The sequence below is a fragment of the Passer montanus genome, unplaced genomic scaffold (assembly GCF_014805655.1).
Source record: "Passer montanus isolate IOZ18808 unplaced genomic scaffold, ASM1480565v1 scaffold33, whole genome shotgun sequence".
NCBI lineage: Eukaryota > Metazoa > Chordata > Aves > Passeriformes > Passeridae > Passer > Passer montanus.
Window position 1 is genome coordinate 5717404 of NW_024368041.1, and position 13673 is coordinate 5731076.

Below are 13673 nucleotides of genomic sequence, written 5' to 3' on the forward strand. Positions count from 1 at the left end.
TTGTTCCAGTGAGTCAATACAATAACAGACACACCACTTCTCACCAGTATTTTCACAGAACCGTTTTTATGCTCAGGGGCATTTGGTCAGTCTGTGAAAACACAGAAGCTGTCTCAGGTACAATTCAGAGCAGGAAAAAAGCTTAGGTGAATCATTTAGATGAAGCTCTGAAGTCAGATGTTTACAGATGAATACAGCTCTCTCCTGGTGACTTCTCATAACTCATCTTTTAGGAGGAGGAAAGCTTTATCAACATCCTTTGAAAGCTCCACAATGCAGACATCAATCTAGCCAGTCTTTTGAAAGCAGGCATAGCTCTTCCCACTCCCTGAATCGCCAGCTGCACTCAGCTCAGGAAATTTGAGGGATGAGATCTCTGCCTAATTGAATCAGTTTCCTTTGCTAAGCAGAGCAGAGCAGAGCATCCCCACAGCAGCACTCCTACACTCAGAGAACACCAAAGGTGTGAGGGCCAACTGCTGACCACCTCTGCTCCTCAGACACCTTGGGTCTCCACTGATTTGAATATGCTACTTATCTCAGAAGGGAACACTGACCGCTGGAGAGCAATGCAGTTCTTTCCCCCCTTGAACAACAAGGAGAAGGTTAATTGGACAAAGCGGTATTTTTGATTGCAGCATTTTTGCTGTGGTCACAAGGCACATCTTCATGAGGAAAATCAGCAAGTGATTATTCCCTCCAGCCCACATTCTCTGACCTTTAGGTTATGCATTCCAAAACACTTCCAAACCAACAAAACTACCACAATGACATAAGACAGTTCCAGAAGAGGCTTATCATGCAGCAGCTGTGGAAGTGCACCTGGAAGGACACTCCAGGTGTAAGAAGCTGCAGGCAGGTTTCAGTGACCCACTACAGCAATCAGCAACAATAATGGTCAAAAGCATCCAATGTAGTCACAGGTCACTGGTCTGCAACCAGCCTGACATGAACAGGAGGTAAGGATGGCTCTGCAGAGCGCGTCTGGCTGCACCCAGAAGAACAAGTCAACAACATGAACACTGAGGAGAAATTCAAATCTAGCCTCTCAAAGAGGAGCTCTGGTGATGCAGAGAGGAGCACAAATGCAAGACCAGAAGTTATGGACTGAATTCTCCAACAACACCATGCTCCAAGAGCCTGGTGACCGGCAGCTGGACACAGGCAAGTGACAGCCCATCATGTGCAGGGAGCTGAACTGCTTCTCACCAAAAGTAACATGGATCTGCTGCTATTTCAAGGACAGTCTCAATGTTACCCTCACAGCAGGTGCTTTACATCATTACCATGACATGCAAGGGCTTTAAAGGACCAACATGCAATAGAACTTGCATTTCACAGTGTTTTGTGTGAATCCTGGCTGAAAGCCTCATGCAATTTCTTAAATAACTATTGTCCAAAAAAAACTTTAGTAAAGGAAAAATATGAGGGGGAAAAGGAAATCTAATTTTCAACCCAATTTCATGCCTGTATTTTATAAGACATACTAGCAAAACTCTCAGCAACACCAAATAATTTTTATATTCTCTCTGTGCAAGTCGGACTGCTAAAGTAACTGCTGTTATTGACAATGCAATGCAGCAAATGTTGGTGAAGTTACTGTTTTTCATGTTGTCACAGAAATACACTTTTTTAAGCATCTGCAAAGAACCTGAATATTCAGTACTGGACACTTGACAGAGTGGCAGAATTCACATGGTATGAGACAATGCTGAGTACACCTCTACTTGTACAAATCAAAGTAGGCTCCAAGACAGTCATTCCAAGCCACCTTCTTTACAAGAGCACACCTGCTCCAGCTGCCAGAATGAACAACCTCTACGTTCTGCACAGGAAAGCCAACAAATGAACTAATATGGAACTGTGCTGAGAACAGAAGAATTCTGCCACCATAAACCTCATAACTGGGATTAAACTCAGACTCCTTCAGAAGCCAAATCTGAGTCTTTCTTTTGGCTACTGGAGATCTGAGTCAGCTGCTCATGTTCAAAAGCGCAAAGTTTTGCCTTAACAGAAAAGCTACAAGTTGCCAAATGACATTTCTACACTGAATTACAAACCAGGAAAACCACAATGTGTGGTTTCAAAATATGGGGAAAAGCAGCAGCCTCAACAAAGCAGAGCTCCAGAAGCCCAGTGGTGGCACCCTGCTCAAGAGCTTGCTGATTTAATCAATTCAGGTTTCTCCTAAAGGCAACACCTACATCACTACACTTACAGGTATGTAAGTGCAGGTGTGAGTACTTTGCTCAGATTCAGAAACACCATGCTTCATTCACAATGGGATCTCAAGGCAGCTACTTTACATTTGCGAAATAGCTGAAACAACACCCCAACTTAAACATATCCGAGATGTGATCAGGCAACAGAAGACAACTGTGATGCTGAATTCCAACCCTTTCCCCAGCATGAAGTAAATATAGTGATTTCTTATCTATCAGGTAAGAAAGATGCATGCGATTTTCATAAAAAAGGGAATTTGGATCACAGGTTACAAAGACCAACATTAAGGACTTTAGGCTCTAGACTTTAAAAGTCAAATTAACAATAAGATACTCAATTATTTGAACATCACCTTGATGACATGTCTATTCCATTTAACTTCTCTCCCAGCTGTGACAAGATTTATCAGTCCATGTTATCCCTTTCTAAAATAAACCAGAGGTTTATCCACAATACTGGTTTTCTTCTTTTACAGTGTTCCAATTAGATGCCAAAAGAAAATAAATCAAAAGATGGTTTGTTCATCAAGATTAGGCAATATTTTAGTTGCATTAGAAATTAAAGTCTAGGCAGTTAGTGGAGACCAGACACCATAAAGAGGCCACAGCAAGGGCTACAATAAACCAGCCACCAGGGTCACAGCATGGCACAGACTTACCCAGAGCCTCAGCTGTCAGGCAGGTGCGCATGGTGAGAAATTGCAGGACACAAAATTGACACAGAAAGGAAAATAAAAAAAGTCAAACTGGTATTCCAGCATTCCTAGAATTTAGACATTATCATCAGCGCCAAGACAAGAGAGTGAGCAGTTTGGACTAGACTATTTTGACTTCTTCTGTTGCTGATAAAGACAAAGGCATTAGTTTTGCATCCTGGTGAGCTGTCGCAAATTAAACCCCTGGTTATTTACCACACAGTTTTATTTTACAAGACTTAAACCAGTTTAGACTCCTCAGTGAGAAGATGTAGACCTGTGCTTCAGAGAAAGTGCACAACACAGATAACCAGACCCTGGTCAAGTGGCACAAAACTCATCCCCTCACAGGGAAGAGGGAACTCAAACCTGCAGAACTCCAGATTGGTTCTGCGTGTAACCACAGCACTTTTTGATGTTCTCTACTGCAATTACATGAACAGATTGTTAATTAAATGAAAACCTAATTGCTGATGCAATGTGGAAGAACATCAAAAAGATTAACTATGATATGTGTATTTTAATTTAAAAACTTTATATAATAAAATTTTGCAATAGAACTGGCTTGCTGTCAAAAAGAGGGGAACTATCAAGAGGCCTTCAAAACTCAAGGAACTAAAGTAAATCGAAGAAATTTCTTCAGTCACTGATTAAGCAACATGTCTTCACTGCATTTTTGTAAAGGAGAGCTCACATTATAAGCTTGCAGGGAAAAAAACCCTAAAACAACAAAACACACCAAAAAGCCCTGCAGGCACCATGGCCTCATCCACACAGGAATTTTTTCTTGCAAAAGATAAGGAAAATTTGCTCATTAGCTTCCCTCCTTCTGAGCTGCATCTTATTGACTCCACTGAGTTTTGGCTCTCAATTAGTCATGGTGCCACACTTGATCAAATTAGAGGAATGAGGCTCCCTCATGGGGAGGAAGGCTCTGGCCAGAGATTCCCCCTCTCCAGCCTGCCACTCCAGATGGGGCAAGTGCCATGTACAGAAAGGGTGTAAAGTGCTTGAATGAGAAGGTCAGCACTTGCTGTAAAAGAACTGAGACATTCTTCAGTCATAATTGCATTGAAGAGCTTTATGTTTTTTAGTTTAGAGTCACAGGCTTTGCACAACCATCCTTGGGAACAGTCTAACAATATTACAAAGACCATAGGATAACACAAAAAAAACTAAAAAGGCTCTAAACCACAAAGACATCATCTTTGCTAACCAGGAGGAGGAAGAAAAAGCACTTTTGGCAGTATTACAGTAAATTAATAATCATGTTCTACAGTAAATTAAAAATCATATTCTATTCTCTAAATTTCATTAGAATCACAGAATACTTTCCAAAACTGCTGCATATTCAAAAGGAGAGACTGCCAGTTTGGATACTCGGCATTGACAGGGACCCAAGAAGAAATGTTGTACTGAATGTTAAGGGAATTCTGCAGAAAGTTCTACATGTCTTACAGATGAAACTCAGTTTTCTTACTAACATGTGTTATATTATTGGGAGTGTTACATCCACCAGCTTCTTACATATCCACTTGGATTTAAACATTTTCCTCAAAGCTCAAAGAGTGTCACATGAAGAACCTGAAAATGAAACCTACCAGTCATGTTATAGATAGGAGGGAAACCTGTTTATTTATTCATTAATAGCCAAGCTGAAATACAGAAAATACACCCAACATGCACTCCAGATTTTGCAGACACATTCAAATATATTTTAACTTAATCACTTGAACATTTTTTCTTCAAGAATCATGCATTTTGTTAACCTTCCCAAATGGTTACATGCAGAGCCACAGCTGCTGACTCTCTCCTGATTCAATATAGCATCAACTGCTTCTAGCAGCTATGGATCCACTTATGAGGCCCTGAATCAGCAGAAATCTAAACATGGAATTTATTTTAAGTATATGCATAATTATTCTGCTGACTCAGGTTAGCTGGGCTGACTTCTGATGGCCAATGTTTGTCTGAAAACAAAGAGCAATTTAGAAGATGTCTGCAATTCTATGAACCACACAACTTCATCTGCTCAGACAAGAGCTAAGTGTCAATGCTGGGGTGGGCAACCAGCCCCAGGGGGCCTGTTCCCCATGGGAACAAGGGTGTAAGGAGGCCTTGAAGAAGAACCTTGAAGATCATCATGAGACCCTCAGGGACTGCATGGACCTGGGAGGTGCACCAGGATCCTATTTAAAACTACATAAATTTAGCTTCAGGTGTTGTTGGGTTTTTTTGGTTTTTTTTATAGTTAAAGACAACAAATAGGGTGAAAATCTTCTCTGTGAGGTCTTTCAAAATGCAAGACCTTCATTTCAGAGTTGTGTCACTTTACTAAAAATACCCCAACAAACTTCCAGAAAGGACCCTGGACTTCCTTTTGTTTTGTTTGGAAAGCCTGGTGTTTTCCCCATCACTTCAAGCTTTGGAAACACCCTTATTGCAGTGAACATACTCACTCTGCAAACATAATTTCTAACACATGATCTTAAATGCCTGGCCTGACCTTTGACCTTGGCCACATGGAAGAGGAACAAACAGACCACGCAGAAGCCATGGAATAGGCAAACCCCCATGGATTCAGCCCCCCAGAGCTAAGGCAGAGAGCTCAACCTGCAGCACTCCTGCCAGGACAAGCCCCACAGACCATGACCCTCCTTCCTAAACGTCCTTGGGATGCAGACAAGGAGCAAGGAGCTGCTGTGCATGCTGCAGCATCAGCTGTGAGAGAGAGCTCTTCAGCCCAACGCATCAGGGCTGGGGGACACCACTGCCAGGATGTGAACAAGGAAAGGAGAGGCTTATATTTGAGCTCCTCCACCTGGAACTGCCCAAAGCAGAAGAAAAACATTTTCCCATAAGGTCAGATGGGAAATAGCAGAATAAGCTTAAAGGACCTTAATAGTAGCATGCACAGTGTTGAAGGAAATCCAGAATTCAGCAAACATCCTGCTTGCCCACAGGTGATCATGAAGTTAATTCAAAAGTATTCTTACAAGTGCTAGGAAGGGAATTAATTGGTTGGTTTAGAGTTCCCACAGGTGAGTCAGTAACTTTACAGAAAAATCAAAGGGACAGGTCCTGCTTGAGGAAGAACAGAAAAAAAAGTCTGTAAAACAGAGAAACAGGAGAGTTGAAGACACAGGAAGACATTCATGCACTCAGCCACATGCCTGCCAGCATAATTTTCCCATAGTTCAAACCTCATTTGTGTCCTAAAGCAGAATCACTTCTGCAGCTTTATCACATTACAAAATAAACCCCTTCTCAATTTTTTTTTTTATCTCTCAGTAGAAGCAAGAGCAACATACTTCACCACATAGGACAGTGAACAGATCTGTCAAGATAGGTACACACAAAAACGTTTTCACAACATTTGACACTGCAGTCACACCAAAGCTTTATTTCCTCAAGATAGGGACCAAAACAACAAAGAGGAGAAAAGGCACTGCTCCTGTTTTTCTCTTCTAACTTAAGCATTGTTGATAACTTGCAAGAAGGAAGGGAGAACTTCCTCCCATCCCCTCTCTGCTCCTGCTGGGGCAAACAGCTTTGGGCATTCACACTCACAGCCTTAGGAGCCAAGGCCTCCCCTGCCTCTCTACCACAGGGGCCATGAGAACAACTCTCAGCTCCTTGGAAATACTGCAGCTCCTGCTTTTTCCTGTACTGGTTACCTGTGAGCCCTCAGCTCTTCCACCTGCCCCATACACTCAAACATCCCCTGACTCCCTGTGGCTCTGTGCTCTGGAGCAAACACCATGAGTCTGATAGCAGCTCCAAGAGGGACAGCACAGAAATACAGCACCTTCACTACACCTCCAAAAGAACATCATAATAGCAAAATTAAGCAAGGGAATTGGATTTAAAAAAAAAAGAAACAAAACTTCCATCACATCATGGCTGCTACAACAACAACAGCAAAATGAGGCCTGTTCCACTCTTCCCTAAAAGATGTTTAATCCTGAAGGAAACAGGACAAGCAAAACATGAGTTTCCTGACTCTCATCATGAGACTTGGTTCACATTTGAGGAGGGGGATATGAAAGAAGAAAATCCAAGGACCAAGTCTGCTTGCTCTAACCACTGCTAACAGATGCAGATAGCATCTGCAGTATGAGAACAGTGGGTTGGTTTTTTTTCCAGCAGCTTTTAAGTACTTCTCTTTCCTCTTCACACTTCACAGAAAATGATGTCTCCTCCTTCAATATTGCAGAGTGATTTATTGAACACTCAGAAGCAGGATAAAGGGGAGATGGAGCCAGACAGCTGTCAATCCATAGAAACAGGCTCAAAAAATGGCTCCCTCCTCACAGATCCCAGATATCCACCCAAACCATTCCATGCTTCTATGTTTTTCTCAGTGCTTATCTACCATGCACTGATGGGTTGTTTGTATCACACAGGGCCAAGAAGAAATAAGACTAGAAAAAGTGGGGGAGAGACAGGAGGAGACATGGAAGGAATATCACAAACTTTATAAAGCTGTTGGTCTGCAGTCAGACATTTCATCACACAAAATGAGAAACATGTTCACGCATTATCCAAAAAATAAAATCTTATCTCATAAAGTCTTATCTCAAGTGGTAACAATCACCATTCTGATTTAGAACACTGACCTGACAGACACACAGAACCTACTGAGCTAAGCTCCCTCTTGGTGGCTTTCATCTCTTATCTAAAGTCAGCTAACATTCAAGAGCAGTTTTTCAGTCATCTGGATTTCTACCAGTGTGATTACTGATTCACCTATATGGAAGGACAGCTAGAGACAGCTCACCTGTTCTGGGTAACACTTACATAATTTCAAAATGTCAAGAAATTCCCCACCCCAGCATTTATTTTTGCTTGTCCCTGAGTTTTCAGTTTTCAGGCAAGAGGGGAAGGACAAGTTTCAACCTGCAGACTGAGAGCTGCTCAAAGTACACTTCTGACCCAGCTGGGAAGAGCCCAGTGCAGGAAAGGGAACCAGGAAATCTTCTCTACAAGCTCCCTATCACTGCTCCAAAGCCTGGTGAGGTTTGCACTTGGCCAAGTAAAACCCTCAGTGATGGCAGTGCTGCATGTTTCCATCAAAACAGTGATGAAACACGTATGACAAGGTGGAGGTGGGAGAGCAAGATGAGATACAGCTGCTAAAAAAGACCAACTGTCTTTCAGGAAAATTCCCTTTTTCTTCTCACTCATCTTCAGTTTTCTATGACTGCCAAGAGCCCTTCCCCCCTGAAAACAACCCATGCCACTGTCTCACACTCAGATAGATAAAGTAAGGTTGAGGAGACTACAGGCTGTTAAAAAAAAAGAAAAAAGAGTAAAAGTGGCAGAAAGAAAAAACAATGAGAAATGTTAATAGTTAGGGAACATTTACATAATGGCTTTTTTATATGATTCCAAAAGATTCTAGAAAATTTTACAGGTATCTGCACAAGTCATGTTAAGAGTGTCAGTGTTCCTAAAAAGAAGAAGTTAGCAGTAAGGGCTCTATTTTAAAACATGATTGACTTTGCACAAACAGTTTTAAGGCTTTTGTATAAGAACATTAGACAGCAGCTTCAGAACATTATTTAAATGACACATAGTAATTGTATCCTGGTTCCCAAATAGGTCCAGGAATACATTAGAGGGGGGCAGGATTATTAAACAGAAAATCCTATCACTGTCCAATCTTTGAACTGTCCATGAGCACAGCTCAGAAGGCTGTTAACAGTACAGTATGAAGCAAGTTACCTTTCTTTGCTTTCTTCTGTAGCTTCAGTGTATCGGATGATTTCTTTTTTATCTCTTGGCGGGCTTTTTTGTATTCTAAAAAATATACACAATCTCTATTATCAATATAATCGATATCAAAATGAATGTTTTTCACAGAAAAGGCTACATTTAAAGACATTAAGACTACAAACTTTTAGAGAACAGATACTGTTAAACAAAGCAGCTTAGAACTCACATTTTGTAAAACCCATACATTTGGCTTAATATAACATTTTAGGGTGTGAGCACATTCACATACCAGAATCTTTCCCAAATAAACAAAGCCTTTACAGAAATAACAACTGAGAACACAGTACAAAATTAGAATGCTTTTCATTTCATCCACTCTCAGGAATGGAAAACAGAGATGACAGGTTTCTCGAAACATCTGTGTGAAAAAACAGCAATCCAGAAATGGCAAGGCAGAGAATATCCTGTGATCCCTCTCCAGCATGAGAGTCAGGCAGAGGAAGAGGGTGCTAAAACTCTACCCAAGGAAGGGTCACATTGCCAGCTCCTTCTGATGAAGTGGAGCACACTGCACTTGTCCTCATTTTCAGATGAGCTGCACATCCCAGGAGAATTAAAATCCCAAAACAAAATATTCAACCTCTAGTGCAGGAACACTAGAGGTACCAGATATGAAAACTGATACTTAAAAAAAAAAAAAAGAAGAAGATACAAGGCATGTATGCATGTATATGCATGTACACATACACTTTAACAAAGGAGATCAGTGTTACTGCCCTTCTGTAGGTGGAAAAACAGAAGCAGATTCATGGTAGGCACAAGAACTGTACTGAGGCCAGCTGCACTCCCAACACCCAAATCTGCACAGTAAACTCTAAATCTCACTGCCACTTTGGCCTGGCTCACCCCTCCTGGCAGTGACCCCATGTGACTCCCCTCTCCTGCTCACTACATGCTTAACACTCTGCAGCACAAGGCAGGAAGTTTTCCAAGAGCTGCTGATTCAACTGCTTCTATTTGACCCCAGTAATGACAAGGCAAGAAGCAAATCCTCTTTTGGAGGTCAAGCCCACTCCTTCCACTCAGTTCCCATGGTGCTGCTGCTTCACTTCTTTCAGACATAAGTCTTAAATTTTCAAGGGTCAGTCAGTGGTGAACTGCAATGTGCTTTCAGCACCTGAGCTGGAGGGACACCACTCCCAGTACAAAGGCATCTACCAACACGTGCTTGCTGTTAGCCAAGACAGCAAGCCAAGTCAAGACTTGGCTGCCTGCTGCTCCCTCCCCCAGGAAAGCCTCTGGAGCCATCATCACCCCTGCAGCCCAGGGCATCCCATGTCCCACAGCAGAGCTCTCCTACTCCACAGGTGCACTCTCTGTATGGCATCAGGTCCAAAACAACAATGCCCAGTGCTCTACAGAGCTGTGCACTCCCTGGGGATGCTCTGGCTGAGGCATAACATGATCTTACAAGCTGCTTTTAACAACACCCAGGGCTTTGCAGGGATACATGTGGCATCTCCCATCCTCAGCTCATACAGGGAGAGTGGGCTAACAGAGTTAGACCCAGTCACTGCTCATCAGTCCAGGAAAACAACCCACCCCCGGGGTCCAGCAAACTAAACCTTCAAAATGCACACAGCAAGGGTTATATTTTTGTTAGGCACTTTGGGAGAGGAGTGTTTCAGAAGAGAAAAACTGCTATACATATTGAAGCATGTCATTCAGTTCTCCAGTACAAACATGAAAAGAGGAAGCAAAACTGATATTACAATCTTACTCCTATTAAAAAATTCTTCCTCTGTAACTACCTTTTGCATGGTCTTTATCCAGCTGATTGGCCACTTTCTTCCACTCTTCCATCTGTTCTTGAAGTGGGTTTATCAGACAGTCAATTAAAGCACTAATTTTGTTGAAAAAACACAAAGAGCAATCAAATCCTGCAGATGCCCTTATTCTTACAGAGAGAGCCAAGGTCAATACTGGAGTATTTTTACTTTTTGCTGTGACAGCTACCAGTGTCACAATGTAAATATCAGAACATAAAAATATTTACACTAGAGAAAGCAGAAGAAAAAAAGTAGATTAAAAAAGAAATCAAAAATCCACATCACAAGATAACCAGAATTACAAAAGCTCCAGACAGTGAGAAACAGAGAGTAAAGCAGAGAAGTGACCTGAAACAGTGCAGAGTAAACAGATCCTGCTCAACTGTCACATAATTTAAATGGAAACTCTGGACACCAGAAAGGTTCATGCAACCATGGAGATTATAAACTCAAGTAGCACACATGTATATACACAAGAAGACAGAGCAGCTGTAGAAGAGAACAATATCCTGCCCACTGATGTGCCTCACCTCACTGGTGGAGTCCATGATACAGCACCAGTAATGCTCCACTAATTAATGAGACTGGGATCAAACCATTTAAACAGCTAACTCTGTGTAACTGGAGACTAAAACTGTCTCCTCGTGGCCAATTTCATAAATAACTTACTTTTAAAGTAATCACAGCATAATCATAGAATGTCTTGGATTAGAAGAGACCTTAAAGGTCATCTGGTTCCAACCACCCTGCCATGGTCAAGGACACTTTCCACTAGACCAGGCTGCTTATACCATCCAACCTGGCTTTGAACACTTTCAAGGATGGGGGGGAAGGAAGAAAACATAGCAGACCATCAGGCAAGTGGTGAAGCATCATTTTTGTTCACCTAAGGTCACATATAACTTTTAAGTCTGGTTAAAAAAGGCACACATGCAAACTACTACTAACTACTGAAGTAGGTTGTTTTTGTACAGCCCAGGTTGCACATGAGTTAATGCTCTCTCATTACCTCTGCAGTCTAACTTCAACTGCAAAAACAGGATAAGAGAATTTGCATCTCCTATACTGCTCTGCTGAAGGTTTTTCTCTTGGCCACGAACTATTTGGGCTCTGCAGTAAGCTGAGGAAGCAGTACAACACTTGCTGCTGCTGCTTGTTTAAAACCTAGTGACAAAGCTTAAAGTCCTGAAACAAAGGTCAGTCGGTCACATCAGCAGCTGCCTGCTCAGCACTGAGCAACAGGGACTGACAGTGGGAATTTGCAGCATTTAGAGGTGATTTGAGGTGAACTAGCCCAGCCCCATAAATGTGCAGTGAAACACCTGATGTGCTGCAGGGAGAAAACAACTGCTGCTCTCAGTGACACGGGCAGAGGTCAGCTGAGAAGCCAACGCTGATGAAAGGCTTTAGATGTTCCCCAGCAGCACAAGAAAGAGGAACCTCCAGTGCTGGGCCAGGTACGGAGCCACTCACCTTGAGAACTGCCTGAGTTTGGACTCTATACTTCTGTGCCTCATACACATCCTGGTGAGAGCAGACCCAATCTCTCTGGTACCACCTGAAAAACAAAAACCAAAGGGCAGGTGAGACCCCTGATGAGATTCCTGCCTGTGGTGTAGAGGCACAACAGCCAGGAGGGGAGTGCCAAGCCTCCCAGAGCAATTGTAAAACAGATTAACATACGTGTATAATCAACTAGGCTATTAACGGGGCAGATCTCAGTGGTACCTGCCACCCCTGGAAGAGATTAATTCCTGTTCACCCAGAGACCAGAACGGAGCAACCAAACACAATTAAACACAGCTCTTGCAGGCACTTTCTGTGCCACGAGGCTCAACCCTGCAGCAGAAGACTTGAAACAAAAGGGTTTGAGATGTCAAAAGCCAAGTAGCACAGCTGTCAAGGGAGTGGGCATCCGTGAACAAATTATTTCCACATTTCAGGAACAGACCAAGGGGATCCGATGCAATTTTGCCGTCCCTGGATTCTTTAGGCCCAGCGCCTCAGAGGGGCTCGGCGGCCGCAGAGCCCGGCCGGCTCCCGGCACCGCCGCCAGGTGGCGCCGTCGGCCGGGACCAAAGCCCGCTCGGAAGGGACCAAAGCCCGCTATAAAGGGCTCCGCCCGCTCCCGGCACGGCCTCCCCTGCTCCGACCAGCCTTCCCTGCTCCTGACACAGCCTTCCCTGCTCCTGACACTGCTCCCGGCACGGCCTCCCCTGCTCCCGACCAGCCTTCCCTGCTCCTGACACTCCCGGCACGGCCTTCCTGCTCCCGACACAGCCCTGCTCCTGACACTCCCGGCACGGCCTTCCCTGCTCCCGGCCCTCCTGACACAGCCTTCCCTGCTCCCTACACTGCTCCCGACACAGCCCTGCTCCTGGCTCAGCCCTTCCTTCCCTGTTCCCGGCACAGCCCTGCTCCTGACACTCCCGACACAGCCTTCCCTGCTCCCGGCTCAGCATTGCTCCTGACACAGCCTTCCCTGCTCCCCATACAGCCCTTCCTTCCCTGCTCCCGCCACAGCCTTCCCTGCTCACAGCCCTTCCCTGCTCCCAGCACAGCCTTTCCTTCCCTGCTCCCAGCACAGCCTTTCCTTCCCTGCTCCCAGCACAGCCTTTCCTTCCCTGCTCCCAGCACAGCCCTTCCCTGCCCTCTGCCACCGGCAATCCCGGCTCGGCGCAGCCCATTCATTCCATCTCCACAGAACTTTGCTTCGGCTGGTGCCAGTTTTGGTACTTGCTTAGTTCCCATCTGCACGTCGAATCTCCTATTTCGGGATACAAACATCAGCCTTCTTACGAACTGTTTCCCAACTGTAGTGCCCTCTGGAACAGTGAATGTATCAGTACTATTTAGAAGTCTTATTTGATTATTAAAATAACTTTAGACTTGTATAATGGAGAAAAATCTTCCCTAGGCTTTAAAAATAGTATTGTTCAAGTAAATTAAAATATCTTCCTAAGAAACTTTAACATTTTTGGTAATTTTGATTTTTTAAAACATGAAATCAAGTCACCATCTTCCTCCATTCTTGCAGAATAATGTCCTGTGCCCACTAAATAGCTCTGGAACAAAGACACTAAATAATTGGAACAAATTGTGGCAATTTGGTATTGTTCAAAAAGACAAACACAAAGTCCTTTGTCACTTGCCTGATTAATCATGTTTTTATAAGGAGCTTTTGAAATAATATTATTTGGTAACATCAA

General features: G+C 43.4%; 1 protein-coding gene across 19 annotated transcripts in view; it reads right to left on the reverse strand.

Moving 5' to 3' along the window:
- The window catches only part of MTSS1 (MTSS I-BAR domain containing 1), a 126724-nt gene that overhangs the window by 22678 nt on the left and 90373 nt on the right, over positions 1–13673 (reverse strand). For 11 of the 19 annotated variants that reach the window (XM_039715501.1, XM_039715508.1, XM_039715497.1 and 8 more), the window contains 4 exons: positions 11938–12022; positions 10447–10538; positions 8645–8719; positions 2882–2893 (listed from right to left, as the gene is read on the reverse strand). In XM_039715501.1, the coding sequence (XP_039571435.1) occupies positions 2882–2893; positions 8645–8719; positions 10447–10538; positions 11938–12022 (264 nt within the window). The remainder of the gene's footprint in view (positions 1–2881; positions 2894–8644; positions 8720–10446; positions 10539–11937; positions 12023–13673) is intronic. The other 8 variants (XM_039715513.1, XM_039715504.1, XM_039715510.1 and 5 more) reach the window with 1 other exon arrangement.